Source organism: Cydia splendana, chromosome 1, assembly GCF_910591565.1.
Source record: "Cydia splendana chromosome 1, ilCydSple1.2, whole genome shotgun sequence".
Taxonomy (NCBI): Eukaryota; Metazoa; Arthropoda; class Insecta; order Lepidoptera; family Tortricidae; genus Cydia; species Cydia splendana.
The window spans coordinates 19,127,737-19,147,979 of NC_085960.1; the positions used below are offsets into that span (position 1 = coordinate 19,127,737).

At 36.2% G+C, this 20,243-nt stretch overlaps 1 protein-coding gene, 1 long non-coding RNA gene and 1 other non-coding gene across 4 annotated transcripts in view; all 3 read right to left on the reverse strand.

The window, feature by feature from the left end:
• Window positions 1–3,438: 3,438 nt before the first annotated feature.
• Trnas-cga (transfer RNA serine (anticodon CGA)) lies at window positions 3,439–3,510 on the reverse strand. The gene has a single exon. It is a non-coding gene; the product is annotated as a tRNA-Ser (tRNA).
• A 202-nt stretch (window positions 3,511–3,712) lies between these two features.
• On the reverse strand, window positions 3,713–5,188 carry LOC134799563 (uncharacterized). The gene is made up of 2 exons (XR_010145432.1): window positions 4,844–5,188; window positions 3,713–4,803 (listed from the first exon to the last, which is right to left on the reverse strand). It is a non-coding gene; the product is annotated as an uncharacterized LOC134799563 (long non-coding RNA).
• A 4,264-nt stretch (window positions 5,189–9,452) lies between these two features.
• LOC134799688 (START domain-containing protein 10-like) overlaps window positions 9,453–20,243 on the reverse strand; it is a 47,105-nt gene continuing 36,314 nt past the window's right edge. For both annotated transcript variants that reach the window (XM_063772151.1, XM_063772184.1), the window contains 2 exons: window positions 13,041–13,191; window positions 9,453–10,087 (listed from right to left, as the gene is read on the reverse strand). In XM_063772151.1, coding sequence (XP_063628221.1) covers window positions 9,731–10,087; window positions 13,041–13,191 — 508 coding nt within the window. In that variant the 3' untranslated portion in view covers window positions 9,453–9,730. The remainder of the gene's footprint in view (window positions 10,088–13,040; window positions 13,192–20,243) is intronic.

Genomic DNA, 20,243 nt, shown 5'->3' on the forward strand with positions numbered 1-20,243 from the left:
CCCGTGCGAAGCCGGAGCGGGTCGCTAGTCATGATATACATATATATCGATAATCTCTACACAACGGAATGGAATAGCGATTAATTGAAGTTTATTGAAGCTTCGATATCTTCACTAAAAATAAACATCATAGAAATGCGAATGGATAATGAATAGTCTATAATCTTCTTCCTCGCGTTATCCCGCATTTTGCCACGGCTTATGGGAGCCTGTTTTTACGAAAGCGACTGGCTTCTGACCTTCCAACCCAGAGAGCAAACTAGGCCTTATTGGGATTAGTCCGGTTGCCTCACGATGTTTTCCTTCACCGAAAAGCGACTGGTAAATATCAAATAATATTTCGTACATAAGTTCCGAAAAACTCATTGGTACGAGCCGGGGTTTGAACCCGCGACCTCCGGATTGCAAGTCGCACGCTCTTACCGCTAGGCCACCAGCGCTTCTAACTATTAATACTCGTACTTTATAATATAACTACTACTACTATCACTTTATGCTACTTTGCTTACTACTACTTTATGCTTCTGATACTTTATAATATAATAAAATAACTCAATGATTGCGGAAAACATATTTTAGTTGGTGTTAATGTAACTTTTATATATGTGGCGGTCCATGCCTCCTTTAGGCATATGCTCGATATTGATTTAAATATGGATCCCTAGTCTACGTTATATACCTACCTGATACACAAAAAAACATGACTTAAGTACCATACTTTCTTTAAAAAATCATTAAACATACACTTTTGACAAAAACTTAAAAGAAGTTTGAAACACATTTTAACTAAGTAGGTACCATGTTACCGTTACATAGATGATGATTGATTATGTATCTTGATCTTGAGGTATTTTTCTTTAAAATAATACACTAATTTACTTTCATTTTAGGTACCTACTTTAAATCCTTTCAAGTGAAATGAATATTGTAAAAAATGCCGATAGTTTATCGATATGACTCTATCGACATGGTCACAACGTCAGTTCTTCATGATTGTTAATCGTACATACCCGTAAAATATGGCTGTGTGTGTGAGTGAGGCTACGTTGACAGCTGGCTTTGACTTCATCTTTTGGAATCTCATGAAATTTGCCCACTTTGGCAGTCACTAACTACATATTTATTCTAACGATGGGGAATTGATAAAAGAGCTATTCTGTTTTACCAACCGTTGGCTACCGTTGGACAAACCGAGCACGGGATAGAGTCTGTTCGGAAAGAGTAGAGTCGTGGAATGTATGGGGCCCAATACATCGTCTTCGCTTTCCGCACAGACTGTACTAGGGGCAACACTGCCAGAAGAAATGATATTAAAAAAAAAAAATTGCTTTCCGTCACAATTGCTCGAAAAAGATCTTATTTCATGCAGGTGCACTAAAAGGACAAAGGCCTATATTGTTCCTGCGGGAGTTATGGAATGTGAAAATAAAAGCTATTTAGCTAACTCCCTGGGAGTTATAGTTTTTTTTTTAATTATGTCTCTAATTCATACGTACCAAGTAGGTATAAATGAGTTTTACTTTTAAATACTAACGTTTATAATTTAAAATGTTTACAAGTATTTAATTTGATTAATTTGATGGCCGGTAAAAATATTTTTACACAAGTTTCAATCGTGGCTAAATGCGGACGAATGTTTGAAATATCACCGTATTTAAGAATTATTTCGCTTAAATATTTAATTTTATTTTCGAAAGTGTGATAAAAACATTGTGTGTAAATCCAGGGGTAAGAAGCAAACTCGAGACTTTAATTATTATTTAATAATTATTATAATTAACACCCTCGTCTCCAATATTTCACATACCCCCCTCGTTGCACAATGTTCTCAAACAAAAAAAAACGCAAAGTGCGTGTCTGACCATAATCTAGCTAGGGTTCCATACCTTTGTAACATAACTAGAGACAAAAAAAACGTAACTTCACGGTATAAGTGTTGCATTTTATGGACTTCCGCAGCGATTATTGGTAAAATTTTAACCTATCCATTGCTGGTTTATCTTATCACAAATCTTTTCAGAAAAACGCAATTAAACTGGCCCAATTTAGAAACGCTAAAAAATTTGACTATAAAACGCTAAAAAGACTTACAAATAGTAGTCTACTCACCTCGTTTGAATTTAAACTATTTTTTTCTGTGTTTTCACACCAAAATATTCGTTGGAAGTAGTTGTTTATCACCCACACATTGTCACACTTGTCCAAATAGAAGAATGCCACACTAATTTTGCGTTAATTATGTCCGCATTGCCGTACAGTTATGAATTACTTAAGAATTTATAATAATGAGTTAATGCCGCAAAACAATGTTGAATGGAATAAAATTTTACATCACATTAACGTTATTCTAGCGCCTGCACGCCTGAGAACTGAAAAGGCTGCAAGCTCGCACATAGGCTTAAATACCTTACCTGCGGCAAGTCGAACTCAATCCTAATTTATCGCTTCAACGACCACCATTACGTATCTAAAATAAACAACCTACCATAATTTTATGAATTTTAAGAACACACGTCATGGGATGGTGGATGGTTTTTTAAACAAGGTCAAAGTTCAGTTGAAATATACACAATACTGCAAAATAATGAATAAACCCGCAATGTGCGGTGCAAATGTTACTTGAATGATCGTTTCGTTTCGACTTATTTCAGAATGTCGTTTTAAAATCACATTAAACTTCGCTCGAAACCACAAATTTAGCTTTACTAAATGCAGATTGAATATTAAATATATAGTTTTAGTCCGACGGCAAGGTCAGTAAGGCTTATGTTGTGGCCGTTGTGGGTACTAGACGAGGATATATATCTATAGTTATATACAGGGTGACCTTAGCCATTGGACAAACCCTGAAATCCGACGTAGGGTTACTTCTCAGAAATGCTCTAACGGTAATATTTTTTTAATTAGAACAAAAGATAAAAAATATAATTATCAAACAAAAGTTATTTCCAATAATTGACAACAAAAAGAAACATACTGTATTAATCATTGGCAGTGCATTTGACAATTTGTTTGAAAATGTGCGGCAATGATGACATTTGTCATTTGTCACAGTCAGAATCTTATTAATGTCATAAATAAAAAAGATAATCAAATCGGTCGAATAAGGTTTTATACTATTTATTACCTCAGGAGCTACTAACACATACAGGTTGCTCCAAAGTAAAAAAATCGTAATTTGTTAATTTCTTCGTAACCGCTACAATACTGATTCTAAATACCCTAATGCATATGTACATTTCGGCTTTGTCCAATGGCTAGGGACACCCTGTATAAATACTTATAAGTATACATAGAAAACATCCATAACTCACAGGAACAAAAATTTATGATAAACAAATGAATGCCCTTACCAGGATTCGAACTCGGGACCTCCTAGAATAAAAATAAGACCGAAATAAATGTCATATACTAAGAAAAAGTGACCAAGGCCTCTAGTGCCCCAGGCTGGAATCGAACCAGCGTCCTCTGCTATCGCGGCAGATGCCTAAACCACTCGGCCACCGGGTCACAGTTTGAACAAATTAAATTATCACTTGGCCTTGGTCACTTTATCTTAGTATATGACATTTATTTCAGTTTATAATTTATATAGTAGTGTTTCTACTTGATAAAAAACAAAATAAAATATTTTTCAGAAATAATTTAATTTGTTCAAATACTTTAGTAAAAATACGACCTCCTAGAATAGGGATTAAATGAAATTCACAAATCTCAATATAACAGCATATAATATATTTACAATACAAATTTAGCATTACAACTAGTGTCAACAAAGCCTGTAAATAAACCTTATTAACCAGGTCAAGTGTTGTCACACCTAATTTCTTCAACAAACAGAGCATATAGATATAAACATTTATGATTATGTTGATAATTGTTGCACATAAGTAACATGATTTACCTCTTTATTAATAAGGCATGGAAGAAATTTTACAATATTAGAGTACTTACTATATCACAAAGACGACACATAGGCGGTTTACAAAAAAAATCAACAGTATGCAATGTTTCCACCGGCGATATCTCATTCGCCCATAACCGCTATAATTTTTTAAGTTGGAATCATAATATAATCTGGTACCTTAACTACAGGGCACCCATCTATACTAAAAATAAATTCTGACGAATTAAAATCCTCCCCTTTTTTGAAGTCGGTTACAAATAAATTCTGCTAAGTAAGTATATTATGCAAACAGCAGTCCGTTTCGTCTTGTGAATTAAACTGTTGGCACATACATATTCTATAAATTATAAGATGTATATTATATGATCTCGGAAAATCAATAGAAAATATCACTCAAGTAAGTTATGTAGGTAATCATTTACGAATAAACCGAAATAGTAGTGTGTCTACTTGAAATAACACAAATTAAAATATTTTCATAGAAAGTAATTTAAATTGTTCTTAGGGTAGATACTTACGGATTTAAAAAACGGTCCGCTCAGGTAGAAATTATATTATCAATTTTTCAAATGCTGACTAAGTTTCTAATAGACATTTATATGTATGGTTTTCAAAAATTCTTTGAGGAGGTTATACAAAAATCGACGCCAACAAAATTTATCTAGAGTGCTGGACGCGTATTCAGCTTTTAAAAATATGTCCATCTCGCTGGCACCAAATTTAATATCATGTCAATATCATATTTAAATAAATCTAAATACGCCTCCAGTAGGTATTTCTTATCAGTGCATATAATACACAACGCGTGATATTTTACATAAATCCCTCCAGAATACTACTGAAAATTGAGCCTTTACAATAATAGAACTTAGGTGCATGACGCATTTAGTACTTTTCTGTAGGTATGCGAAGTAAGCAAATATATTTTGTATGTACTGTACTCGTATATACCTAATTTAAAGTAATATAAAACTATTTAAAATAGGATATAGCATAAGTAGGTACCTACATCAAAACGTGTAGGTACTATGTAGTTGTCAATAAGACTAACACTAACTAACAAAGAATAGAGTTTGTCTTTTCAGGATTACACACTTCACTCTTCTCTCAGGTTACGCTTTTATTCTTAAAACTGGTTAGTTTGCTCAAACTAGTTATTAGTAAAATAGAAACAAAAATACAAACACCGTGGGCCATTTAAACCAGACAGATTTTACCTACGCATTCCTGAAGTCATAAAAGTAGCTGAAAATGTTATAAGTATAGAGTTCTGGCCATACTTTTTTTTTGTTTTTACACGTTATTTTTTTAAATCTTGACGAAAAAAAATTTACAACGAATAAGTTTTTTTTATTTAGAAATAAAATTTAAAACTTTAATGTCTCTCAGCAGGTATATAGGTATGTCTAAACACTCTAAAAGTCTAAACCATCAAGTCACATAGTGGCAGCGTCACAGCTAAAAAGGCGTTTTTCAGTAAGTTATTGCAGAAACAAATTCTCACAAAAAAGTACAGTAAGTATCTCTAAAACAAGATCGATTTCAGGAAACTTTGTATGACATTTTAGTTTCAAAATGCAGTCAAGAATAAGCCTTTAAAATCTGTCAGGTTTAATAGGCCCACGGTGTAGGTATAGTCGGTTAGTCGCAGTAGACAAACTTTAATTTTCAATGTTGATTACGTAGAAAAAATCGATTAGGTTCATTTTGATCGATTTTCTCAATGAGTTAGTAGTGTAACGAAATGTTAACTCAAGAAGAAAGAAAAGTGATTTCTTTAAGATTTTCTGTTTAACCAACTTTTATCGGTTTAATTCAATAAAAGCGAATTATATTATATCTTGATAATTACCTACTATAGTAATGTATGATTAAAGTGAATACTACAACATGGAACAATCTATTAGATACTTAAACGTTAAGACAGTAAATAGAGAAAGGCACACATTTGATAAAATACAGACGTATAACAAAACGGAAAATGGGACTTTAATTCTGTACCACTGATTTTGAGGCTGTCAATAAAGCACGCAACATTTTAACTTTTATTTATGTATTCAGAAGGGCTTTGCGTGGTTTTACCTGACTGCGTGACACAAAGATGGATAATAATGACGATTTTTTAATAACCTCTCAACGTCTTATCAATATTTGTTTAGGTATAAAAAATAAAAATCCCACATTTCGTACGAAATAGCTTCACTGATTGGCAATAAAATTGTTTATAGTAAGTATGTATTTTAAAAACAATATATAGGTATATAAGTAAGATTCAGTGAAAAGGTGCGAATAGCCTAAGTTATTATTAACGCTAAATTTTCTCCGGCCAAATAAAATAATGATCTTGTGAACGATTCAAATAGTCTGTCACGTCTCAATGGCATAGTTGGAATAATGATTGACCTTGAACTTGGATTTATAACGACAAACCACAATACTATCACAGATAAAAACGGTTATTGCTATCATTACAGCGTGAGCCACTGGAATGCAGAGCCGCTCTGTTACTGGTGACTGATGATTACAACATGAACTCTTAATCATGATATTTTAATAATAAAAAAAATTGAAATAACGCAGTTTACTTAATAAGTGAAGAAAAAATTCTTAGTATTTACCTCTACCAGGACTTGTTGTTAGCTTATGTATTTCGGCCGCATTGCTCTCCAGTGGACCGTCTGTTTTATGTAGGTAAGTTTCACAGAATTCTCTCGACGACATAGGAAAAAAATCTATTGTTAACACACAAACCTACTTAAACCTTTTTACATGAGCACGATTATTTTTTTGTACTTACCAGTTTATCCAGCAAATAAACCTTTTTGTACGATATATACTCGAATTGTACACGTTCTTTTGTTAAAAAATTTGGTAATTTCACCAAATAAATGTTGTTTATATGCCAGAAAAGACATAAAGGGACCCATCTATAATATAATAGTATTTTAACTAACTTATTTTTTTGAATTCCAATCATAAATAGAAATTAGTGATTGTATAAAATTTAGAAATGTTATTACAATGATAAATTAGTAATAATGTAGATTGGAGACTTCTACTACTAAAACGTAAAATCATCGAATTTAAACTGTTGTGAGACATACTATTAACATTGAATAATTTTACGGTTTAGACTCAGTTGTTTTTAGTCACTCGCGCAACAAGTGAGTCTAAACCGTAAAATTATTCAATGCAAAATCATGTCATGACTCGGGAGGTCATATTTCCTTGGGCTCCCTCAATATCTCCTTGTAATAACTATCATTTTGTTTACAATGATAGTACCTACAAGGCGGCTTTTTAGAACGCTTCTCCATCCCGGGAACAATACATTAATCCTAAATCAATAAAACCAATATCAGTAGATTTTCTTTACAAATGGGTCCCTTGTACATATACACAGTATGTATGCCTTAACAACATTCTTAATCTTTTTAATGTTAATAGTACCTACGTTGAAATCTAAGAAACCTAACGTTCTACATATAAGGAAGACCGTCCAAGTTATTTTTTTACCTGCGTAGAATTAATGGAATAAAACGTAAAAATGTAAACATCAATCCTGTTTGTAAATCATTGTTTAATAATTTACATTTGCCTAACCTAAGTGTCCTATTTTCTGTAAATATTCTCTTTAGGGTATTGATATTTTTATTTGACTAATATTTAACGTCCTACAAAAATGATATTTAATCATGGCGATATGGCTCTTGCCCTCAATTTTAGGTTTAAAAAAGTTATTGTTTTAGTTAATTATTAGTTTAAAAAAGTTATTGTTTTTGTTATGATTAGTTTAAGCGAAGACAATTGTAAAACATGGAATGTGGGAAACAACAGGTATAACTATTTATCCCATAAATATAGTTCTGATTTCGGTACACCTACTTATTATAAAACGCGGACTTACTTACTTAGAAAGTAGTAAAATTATCTATTTATTTAGAACATCACTAGCTATCTCAACATGTAATCAACAAAGTCGCTTTAACATCGACAGACATAAAAACTGGCATCTTATCAAAATTACTGAATAAGCTCTGAATCTTAAATTTTTGCATTGTGTACATATCCAAAACGTAGGTACATTTCCGACATATTAACATTGATGATAGCGTACACACGTGAAATTAAACCAAGAACAATACAATCAAAAGAAACGACGGATTTTAATTTTATTTTGTTAATATAATATGATTTTATAATAAGCAACATTGTTAACTTTTTACAGTTTACATTTCATGGAGTATGTCATGTATTCTGTTTATCATGAATAATTTATCTACAATAAAATAAATTCATAAAATAAATTAGCAACAAACCAGAAAACGTTGTCACGATAGTAACAACCTGATTTTAATACAAATATTTTAAAAATGCACTGGATCATAGTTCCCATTTAGCTGAATATTTATTAAACACTAACCTGGCTTGAGCCTTGAGGAGAACAGTTCCATCAACCCGCCGCTAAAAAGCCGCTCGAAGTTTTACGCTCTTATTTCAAGGACAAGCTCAAATTTCTTGAAACTTGGCTTGAACATAGAGAAATAGAGCTAGTAGAAGTTATGTATGTAAAACTTCTACTAGCTCTAAATTACTTTGTATTACAATTTGTAGCATCGAAAACTGGTACCGGTCATAGATACCTATACAAGTATGCTACCTGTGTGGCCATCACCAGCTTGGCACTGACATAAACGCTATCGAGAACGTAACTTATTTTCTATGCATCTCGCTCATACTCGCATATTACTCGTAGTGCGGAGGAGATGTATAGAATAACGTAGACGTTAGCGTATATGTCAGTTTTGACACTGCCAGGGACTCATGGTACGGGTACTGAATGTTCATGTCAAATTTCATGTTATTTCAGAATGTCGTTTTAAAATGAGAGCGTATTAACCTCGATATTATTTATTATTTATGACTCTTAAATCTTGAAATGTGCTCTATATACACGTTTCGTCTCGGTGATTTTAGAAACATGTAAAAGGCATCATATCAATACTTTAAGTTTATAAAATCAGGCCTAAATTAAAAACCTAAGTCTAATACGGTAATATTTTTTTGTAAGGAGAACAACTTTAGTTAAAAATAAGTGTTCCGTGAACAACGTTTTGTATGGAACTAGTGATCCAAAAGGCTCGAACCCTGTGAGCCTTTTTTTAGGGCTCGCCTCATCTCTTGACGCCTAAAAGGCTAAAAGCCTTTTTTATTTCATTAGTAAAATAGGCTTTTAGCCTTTTAGGCGTCAAGAGATGAGGCGAGCCCTAAAAAAGGCTCACAGGGCTCGAGTCTTTTGGATCACTATATGGAACACTAACTAGACGATACCAGTATTTATCGTCATTTTTAGTAAATGTACCTATGAAATACTTAAGTGCAAAACTATTTGAGCATTGAAGATATCTGATAAGGTCAAACTGAATTGTTTCTTTTATGACGTGTACATTGTATGCTAGAAATAGGTGAGTAGGTACCTAATCATATATTTAACCAGATCTCCTGATTACAATTACTATAAGTACAAAAGAATTGAAGGTCATGAAACCCGTGAGTAAAACGTTGATTATGTTATTTAAGTATTTATTAATATCGGTATAGCGATAGGTAATTATTTATAGTACCATATTCATTTCCAGTAACGTTGGCGACACTTGTACTTACCTTTATAATTATACATACGTATAATCGTATTTAACCGTATTTTTATTAACGGCTACATCTAGCCTTTTGACTGAAATTTAAAACGTTGTTCTGTTTAAAATCTAGTCGTACCTACACTGCCGTTCTGTAACCAGAATTCACAACACAACTCGAATAAGCTCAATCCTCCCGTCCTCTGCTAATACTAAACCTACGATGGAACTTGAACCCTTTTTTCTTTTCCTTTTCTTCGGGTTTACCTTCCAGAATATTATCAGCACTTTTAGCGACTTGGACACTCTTTCTTCTATTTTTCATAGACTTCACGAGTTTGTAAAACTTCCCTTTCTTTTTAGTCGGGTCTTGGTTCAAGTCTGCCGGCTCTTCTTCCACCTCGACGCTGAATTCTGATGATATGTCTCCCAAGTCTTCGATACTCTGACTTTCTATCTGTTTCTGTGGCACCTCTAGTTTGGCTTTTGAAGTCTCTGGTTTAGGCTCCTGAGCAGGTGGCACCGGTGCGTCAGGATCGACACACTGAAATATAAACAATAATACTTACTTTATGTATGGATCTTCGCAATTACAGTTATGGAAAGTGAGAAAATAATACAAATAAATCTCATTAGGTCACAATGGTAACATTTAGAATGTTTTTATCAAAAACTATAGTACATTGTAGGAGAGGACGGAAAACCGCTAAAAGATGGACGAGTGCGTTTGAGGGCCGACACGTTAGTGGAGGCCATCAAATAATACGAGTCCATCTTTAGCGTTTCCGGCCGAGGCATAACATAGTGCTTTTCACGCCTACTGCGAGGAAATAAGAAAACATTTGCAGAACTATAAGTACTAGCCCGCGATTTCTCTGGTAGCAAATTACTAGCCACACTGCCAGTGCTATCTCTTGAATTTCGGTAGGCGTCATCGAAAGAATATCATTTTCTTCACTAGAAGAACTCATTTTTATAGCGAGCGTAGATACGTGTTTCTTGTATTTTTTAGTCAAACACAATTTACACCTATGATCTTTTATATGAAGATGTGTTATACACGTTCCAAAATTGAAGCACTCACCTCGTGTCATGTGTACGAGTTTGTCTCAGTCTGCCTGACGCAAGCGCGAAGTGTACACCGGTTAATACTTTTCCACAAATAACGTGTATTAAGCAACAAAATGCCGACCTGCGTTATGTTGAAATGCTCAAATTATCCACGGAAGCGCAAAAAAATTTACGGCGTCACATATCATTCGTAAGTAAAAGCTGAAATAATTCGTTTTTCTTCGGTTTAATCTTGAAAGAAATAAAGCTGGCCGCCATTTTCGCCGGCTGACAGAAAGAGATAAGTTTATCTTCTTATCAGCGAGAATGACAAGGACGCGCCAACTGCGTACATAGATTATCATAGCAGAGGCGTCATGGTAAGTTGCATTCATTGTTTGGTGCTTGTCGTACAAATAAGAGAAATAAATTTCAACTTTAATATTAAAGTTTTTAACTTGCACGTATTTTTTCTTGTAATTAATTACAACAATTGAAAAATTAAAGATTACTATTGTCCGGGTCGCGTCAATTAAGTAAATAGGTATATTGCTGTTTATACAAAGATTACTACAAAATTAGTATTTTTTTTAGGCATTTCATTTTCTCACACAATAACAATTAAGTATTATAACATAAAATTGTTAGTAAAATAAAAGGTTTTGTTGTTATTGAATTTGCTTTTTTTTAACTCGGTTTCGTGGAAAGGAATATAGTTTATTTACATAGTTATATATTTTTACCGCTTTATTTACATTTGCGTATGAACTGTGCTAGTACCAGTATATATCACTTGATCAAAGGGAAGGTGAATGTTATTAATAGTATTCACGAAATAGGTAGAATCCAGTACATATAAAATATAAAAATACGGGGTGAAATTTTAACCACCATACATACATACTCTGCGTACTGAACCAGCCAAATTTTTTTTGTTACAAAAGTAACAATGATAAGTAAAATATAATATCTTTTATTTGCATAACTAAATGTAAAAACTTTTTACTTCGGTAGCGAGTACATTACTGCATAGAACTGCACTAAAATGATTTGCACCCTCTGTCAAACATCTTATTCTTTGATATTTTTTTTCTTAATAAGTTTTACGGTTCGCGCCATCTCCACTATTTGCCGTCGTGTTATGGTGGTATCACTGATTTACCAAATTCACGCGCAAGTGACAAACACTAGCCGTCTCTTTTTTACTTAGGTATTCTTTTAATTGTGCCGTCTCTTTTACGCATTTGCGTATGAAGTTGTAAACAAATTGTAACTGATGCTGCCGTGACGTTGGCAGCATTGATTGGCATCATTTTTTTCGCTTGATATGTTAGTGTATGGCATATCTACATATAAAAGATCATAGATTTACACTATCTAATTCAGTAAGTATTTTTAGATCCCGCCTTTTTTATCACTTTTAAAAGGCGTTTTTCTGTTATTTGCTTCAAACCGACTCTTAAACTTCTTATAAAAGCGTTATTGCTAAAAAAAACACAAACAGCTACAAAAGTAAGAAACGCGTTAAGCGTGAACTGAATGGATAATTGTTAAAAAAAAAATAACTGAATGGTTTTGACATTTCTTTTTTTTAAACAAGAAATTGCATGGTCCTATAAATAACCTAATTTTATTTTTGAAGGAAAAAGTTGCGCCAATAAAGACCTTTTATTGATTTTTATGTTTTAAATGATACTCATTGCTGTAGCGAACCGTCACCAATGACAGATGATGATAACAATGAAACATTGTTGTAGTGGTGGTTCAGGTGCTACAGCTATTGCCTACTTTCCAGCTTGGTTTTAGACCATCTATTGCCACATTTCCGAACAGTGGCGTGAAAAAGAAGTTAGGGGTCATCCATTAATTACGTCACACGTTTAGGGGGAGGGAGGGGGTCAAGAAAATGTGACATATTGTGACATGGGGGAGGGGGGAGACACAAACTTTGTGACGTCACTTTAACTTCATCAGTAACCGAAGTTTTTTTTAAATTATTTTATTCGCTGTACATTTAAATAACAAGTTTTTAAAACGATAATCGTTTTTATTCTTTTAATTTTCTTTCCTAAGCAGTTTTGGGTTATAAAATTACTTAATATTTATATCGTCAAAAATATTTTGATAAAATATTAATAATACTTAGGTACTTACTTAATTCGATTTGGCGATTTCGTAGAAAAAATGTGACGTCACACTAGGGGGGAGGGGTTTGCCAAATGTGACCAAATGTGACAAGGGGGGGGAGGGGTCAAAAAACCTAGAAATTCGTGTGACGTAATTAATGGATGACCCCTTAGTTGCAACTAAAGCTAGCCTGTAGGCGGGTACCTAGTCGATGATCGCCTTCCAGCTATGGTACCTACCGCTTGCGTTGACTAAACCAACCGATGCGCCAACTCTGTAGTATGTACTCTGTAGGTATGTAGTCTATTGTGGACACTCACGTCTTCCAGCTTAATCCTGTAGGCAGGGACCTGCTCCGGGTGGCGCCAGGGCTTGTGGTGAGGGTAGTCGGTGAGTGCCTTCCAGCCGGGGTAGCGCCGTGCCGCCGCGTGCAACTGCTGTACCAACCGAGGCGCGAGCTGAGCCGTCACCCTGTACGACCACAATTTACGATAAAATAGGCGGTCCCATAGGTGATACAAACAACGTGCACTGTATGCACATCTCAATGGGTCTATATTAATTCGCATAACTTAATACTCCTAATTCAAATTGGCATAACGTATATTACGCATAACTTCTAAATCGCATAACATTATTCCGCATAACTGCGTACGCATAATGTTAATGCGCATAACGTAAATTGTCATAACGATGACTTGGGATAAATATAATAAGCATAAAGTTACTTTGCATAGGTAATTATTAAATTGTATAAATATAAAAGGCAAATTAATAAAAATGTAGACAGAGCGGCTCGAATTAAAGTTCAGTAGGTTCAGAGAACGAAGTTTTAAGTAAAAGTAGCGCTTTTTTAGATCACAAATATCACAATACGGTTGCCAAAAAATTAATTACCATTTGGCCTTTCTCTAGGGACTTCAGCCATTTGAATCCTGAGTTTTTGACATTTGCTCGATAAAAAAAAACAATAAAATAGGTCTAAAATGCACATAAACAAAATTTGCACAAAAAAATCAAAATATGAAAATGATTTCTAAAACCTAAAATTATTAAAAAAAAATAAGAACACGAACTTACTACGCCTTAATAATGTTTTACAGCAAAAAGATTATTATTTGTTACAAAAAGCTTCCCTTCGTTTCGCTCGATCCTGCTTTAGCCTTGTGAACCTGACCTAACCGAGTTGGTTCTGCCCTGATCCATCTAATTCTCTTGGTTTATTAAATTATGCTAATTCATTGAGTGCCAAATAAAGTTATAGTTAATAATGTTATGCATATTTAAATTATACGGATTCATTATTATGCGCAATAAGTGTTATGCTTTTTTAATATTATGCCTGTTCAATGTTATGCACAATTATGTTATGCCAAATCTGTTATGCGAATTCATATTATGACAATAAATGTTAGGCGTATTAAGTGGCACCCCATCTCAATAGTGTAACCGAAGGGCAGGGTACCTACGTATGAATTTACTAGTAAGTGCAATTTTAACATCACCAATATTTACAAAAATATATTACTTATGTCATCACATCTGCGAGGAAGTATAGTTAGTATAAAAAAAATTACCCTCCCATAGAACATGGACCAGCCAAAATTTATGAAACAGCCAAATTTTTTATCGCGTTTCGGGGTTGGTCCCATACTAAAAGTCCCTGGCAACGGGAATGCTGTTATTTTTAGCCACCCTGTATTGGTTATATCGTTATATGTTATAGATTAGGTACCTTACCTACCTATCTTATACTTATTATACGTGTAGATTTAAATGTACCTAGTAACAAATGTAATGGTTGCTTTATACTATAAGACACATGTTAAGGCTCCTCACTTACGACCGTAACTCACTCTAAAATTTTAATTCATAACGGGATTTTTTACGATTTAGATTTATTACTGTAACAACTATAATTTAACAATACCAGACTGGCTAGCATGAGTTGCGTTCTCGTGCGCGACTCTATACATCTAGCCCGACTTCAAGTATGAACTCGCGCGCGAGAACGCAACTCATGCTAGACCGCCAGGGGGCTGTCACTGCGCAGTTTAGGTACATTTGGCCGGCGCGCCCCCGGGCCGGCGTATGGCAGTGGGCTGCCGCTCGGCTCGCACGATAGTCTTGTCACGTGGCGCTCGCGCAAAATTGAAAATACACAATGGGGTCGAAATTTAAATCTCGATCTAATCCGTATAAAAGATATTGTTCTGTTTACGGATGTCTGAATAAACGGAAGAGCAAGGAATCAGAAATAACATTTTTTAATATTCCGCACGATATTGAAAGGTGAATTTAAACTTTAAAACATAACATAAATACTAAAGACTGTATCGTTAATTCTAGGGACAACTTTACTTAACCGTTTTTTTTTTGTATTATATTTTTATTTCAAAATTACACATGTGTTTAATTAGTGCTTTAAAAAGGAACACATTTCGTCCTGGGACCTCGACGTAAAGCATATGGTTTGGACAAAATTTACCCAATCCTCTCGAGTAACAATTACGACTGCTGACAAATACTACCAGAAAATTTGCGGTTTGCGAACAAGACAATATCACACAAAAAAAATCGTACTATGTAAACAGCAATTACACATGATTCGTATAGCGAAACATCTGGACATAGACTAAGCATTTCTTTTAGTAAAAAAAAAGTTTAGGATCTGTGCATGGTGGCCTTTTAGAGAATATGGCATGCTACTTACGACAACTATGACTTTGACATCTAATATAACTATCATGGAGTGTTTCTATCGACCCGCTCTAGCGATGGATCAACGCCATGAATGTCCGTTAGGCTTTGGTTTTAAGCTTATTCTTCTAGCTGTCTCCGTCATTACGCTTGCATCAGAAATTGAAGGGATTCCAAAACGTGGGGTGAAAAATCGTTTTTATGTAAAAATAAAAATTCACCACATTCATTCCGCAGCTGCTCAATTGAACAGTCAATAGAACAGTTTTGGCAGCCTATTAACCTGTTGTTACTTTAAATCGTACCAAAGAGTCGGTGAAATAGTCTCAAATTCAGCTCAATAGGCTTGTCCGGACTGTATTTGCTATACGGTACCTATTAAAAGCATCATAAAGTCCCTAAAATAAAAAAAAATGTCAAACCTTCTTAAATCAGATATAGCTTAAAAATACCCTCAGATCAAACTCTTAGAACATAGTAATACAAAATAATACACATGCCAACAGTTAGACCAGGTTTAATCTGTCCCTATACTTAACAATACGGTCTTTAAGTACTTAATCAAATTCGATGACTTATTGATCCGTTTTGTTTGCATAAAACTAAAGCGCTTTAGACCAATTTAATATGATTACTGGTTGCCCAGAAACAATATTAGGAACTGACCGACATATTTTCAAATGAATACGGCTGTGGCATACCTACTGCCGTGAGAATCAGACATACTATCTCTGGATAAAAAAAATATGTTTACAGAATCAACGTTTGTAATTCCTCCATATTTATTCTTATGAGAATAAATGTCTTAAACCATATTAGTAGTGTGTTTATGCCGCTCCGGGGCCAGAACTTTTCCGCCAGAGGGCGCCACTGTGTATGCGCAACGTTAGTTCACCCTACTCCCCGCTAGATGGCGCCACTGTGTATGCGCAACGTTAGTTCCAAAGGTCTCCGCTAGACGGCGCCACTGGTTAGTTCACTCTACTCCCCGCTAGAGGCGCCACTGTGTATGCGTAACGTTAGTTCCAAAAATATCCGCCAGCCCCGCCGGAGGGCGACAGTATGTATGCGCAACGTTAGTTCCAAAAATCCCCCGCCAGAGGGCGACAGTATGTATGCGCAACGTTAGTTCCAAAAATATCCGCCAGCCCGGCCAGAGGGCGACAGTATGTATGCGTAACGTTAGTTCCAAAAATACCCGCCAGCCCCGCCTGAGGGCGACAGTATGTATGCGCAACGTTAGTTCCAAAACCATCCGCTATGAAATGTTTAGATGTCTCCACTTTGTATGTGAGTTGTTGAATCGCTTAAATGAATAGATATCGCTAGTGGCGCCTTCGTCGGTGGACACCGCTAGTTAGTTCCAAAACCATCCGCCAGCCCCGCCAGAGGGCGACAGTATGTATGCGCAACGTTAGTTCTAAAAATCCCCCGCCAGAGGGCGACAGTATGTATGCGCAGTGTTAGTTCCAAAAATCCCCGCCAGTGAGCGACAGTATGTATGCGCAACGTTAGTTCTAAAAATCCCCGCTAGAGGGCAACAGTATGTATGCGCAACGTTAGTTCCAAAAATCCCCGCTAGTTGGCGACACTTTGTAAGTTGTTGATTCCCTGAAATGTATAGATGTCTCTGGTGCAGTCGCCTCGTCAGTGGACACCGCTAGTTAGTTCCTAAAACATCCGCTCCCCGCCAGAGGGCGACAGTATGTATGCGCAACGTTAGTTCCAAAAATCCCCGCTAGTGGACACCGCTAGTTAGTTCCAAAACCATCCGCTATGAAATGAATAGATGTCTCCACTTTGTATGTGAGTTGTTGATTTGCTTAAATGAATAGATGTAGCTAGTGGCGCCTTCGTCGGTGGACACCGCTAGTTAGTTCCAAAACCATCCGCTATGAAATGAATAGATGTCTCCACTTTGTATGTGAGTTGTTGATTCGCTTAAAGGTATAGATGTCGCTAGTGGCGCCTCGTCAGTGTACGTCGCTATTAAGTTCCAAAATCATCCGCTCCTCGCTAGATGACGACACTTTGTATGTGAGTTGTTGATTCCCTGAAATGAATAGATGTCGCTAGTGGCGTCTCGTCAGTGGACACCGCTAGTTAGTTCCAAAACCATCCGCTATGAAATGAATAGATGTCGCTACTAGGGGCCTTTGATAAAGGCAAAAGGAAAATAAGAGGTTTTGAGTAGAAACGATGTTAGACTAATAATGGACTGATGGATTTAGGCTGTTAGTAGTAGTCCTTTTTCCCTGCTTTTGGTATGAAGTTTACTTTGACCCGAGTCCATTTATCTGGTACGATTCCCCACGCAAAACTTGCTCTGAATATTATGGCCAGATGCAGATTGCTGTAAAAGCGCCGCCGTTTTAAATTGGTTTACATTTTTCCAATACCCATTTGATTTTGTTTGGTCTACAGATGTTTGTTGCTATATTCCAATCGATATTGCGTGCCCTGCGGATTCGAGGATTCCTATGGACGCAAAGCTGTGTGTATTACTGGTTGAGTACGAACCGGGGAAGTGGGTGTCTCTGAGCAAGTTCCTCTTCCGTGTTCATAAATGTGCCATCTGGTATTTAAGGAGACCGAGATAGTTGGTTGGTGTCTTGGAGAGTATTATGTAAGTTCTCGCTCCTTTATGAGTTTGGGCAATATCTTCACAGAACCACAGTGTAAAAAGTAACAGTGAACCGACGCCTTTGATGTTTGCGTAAATGCAGACACCGCACAAGAACGCAGTAGGGTTGTCACAGACTTTTACACAACTGCCCGTAATACAAATAACATTTCAAATAAGACCCGCTAGCCCTGTAAGTAGTACCGAGCTACTAACAATGGCGACATCTATTCATTTCATAGCGGATGGTTTTGGAACTAACTAGCGGTGTCCACTGACGAGACGCCACTAGCGACATCTATTCATTTCAGGGAATCAACAACTCACATACAAAGTGTCGTCATCTAGCGAGGAGCGGATGATTTTGGAACTTAATAGCGACGTACACTGACGAGGCGCCACTAGCGACATGTATACCTTTAAGCGAATCAACAACTCACATACAAAGTGGAGACATCTATTCATTTCATAGCGGATGGTTTTGGAACTAACTAGCGGTGTCCACCGACGAAGGCGCCACTAGCTACATCTATTCATTTAAGCAAATCAACAACTCACATACAAAGTGGAGACATCTATTCATTTCATAGCGGATGGTTTTAGAACTAACTAGCGGTGTCCACTGACGAAGGCGCCACTAGCGGGGATTTTTGGAACTAACGTTGCGCATACATACTGTCGCCCTCTGGCGGGGAGCGGATGTTTTAGGAACTAACTAGCGGTGTCCACTGACGAGGCGACTGCACCAGAGACATCTATACATTTCAGGGAATCAACAACTCACATACAAAGTGTCGCCAACTAGCGGGGATTTTTGGAACTAACGTTGCGCATACATACTGTCGCCCTCTAGCGGGGATTTTTAGAACTAACGTTGCGCATACATACTGTCGCCCACTGGTGGGGATTTTTGGAACTAACATTGCGCATACATACTGTCGCCCTCTGGCGGGGGATTTTTAGAACTAACGTTGCGCATACATACTGTCGCCCTCCGGCGGGGCTGGCGGATATTTTTGGAACTAACGTTACGCATACATACTGTCGCCCTCTGGCCGGGCTGGCGGATATTTTTGGAACTAACGTTGCGCATACATACTGTCGCCCTCTGGCGGGGAGTAGGGTGAACTAAATTGTCCCTGCCTTGCGCATACACAGTGGCGCCCTCTGGCGGAAAAGTTCTGGCCCCGGAGCGGCATAAACACACTACTCATATTTATCTTAAAAATAATAAATCGGTAGGTATAGGTACAAAAACTTGTCAAGTGATAACCCCGTGCCGACACTCACAGCTCGGTCATAAAACTGCGGCGCGAAAAGAAGATTCACGGTTCGTGCGCGGTTACGTATATAAGTTTCAATTTTGCGTGCAGGCGGCGAGTAGGTATAGGTATAATTTTATACCTAAATGTGACTTTTGTGAAGGAGTGAATTTTCTGTACGGTAGTACTATTAGTTATTCTGTGACAATACGACATGCGGACATGGCTCGGCACCTAGCTATAAACTTTGAGCAATGAGTTTTTGTTCAAACAAGTGGTGGCTGTGGGTGTAGAACAAACTTCAGGCGCGAAACATTTACGTTCGAGGTTCTGGTTTTGCTTGCGCAAACACAATATCTCTTTGTCGCACGGTTTATATTATCTCAGTTCCATTCTGAATAAATCGGGAAAACGGTTTAGCTGTCTTCATCTCCGTTAGCCTTATGTACATAACTAGGTACTTACCCATGTACCTACCAATTAGATTTTTTTTGTACCGCGGTGTATTTACATACTTATTGCTAGATAATAATTATGTAAGGCTACAAATATAATGACCACCAAAAAATACTTTGGTACCCTAAAAATAAATAAAACATGCTTACCAAAAAAAATTACTGAACACCAAAAAAATAAGGCCAAAAAATACAAAAGTACCACCGTTTTAATTACGACTGCCCTTCAAATTGTATTCAAATACCAAATATATTGAATGACCACCAAAAATCATTAATGATCACCAAATCTTGAAGACCAAATTAATGCGATATTTTCACCTAAATAAACCACTATGATTACCAAAAAATGTATACATATTACCAAATAAAGTAAACTGATGCCAAAATTACTAGCCCCTCCCGCTCAACCCCCCGTACCCCGCACCGCATTTCGTTATGCTACTAGAAAAGTAAGTTAAACTGCTATCAGTTAAGTGGGTT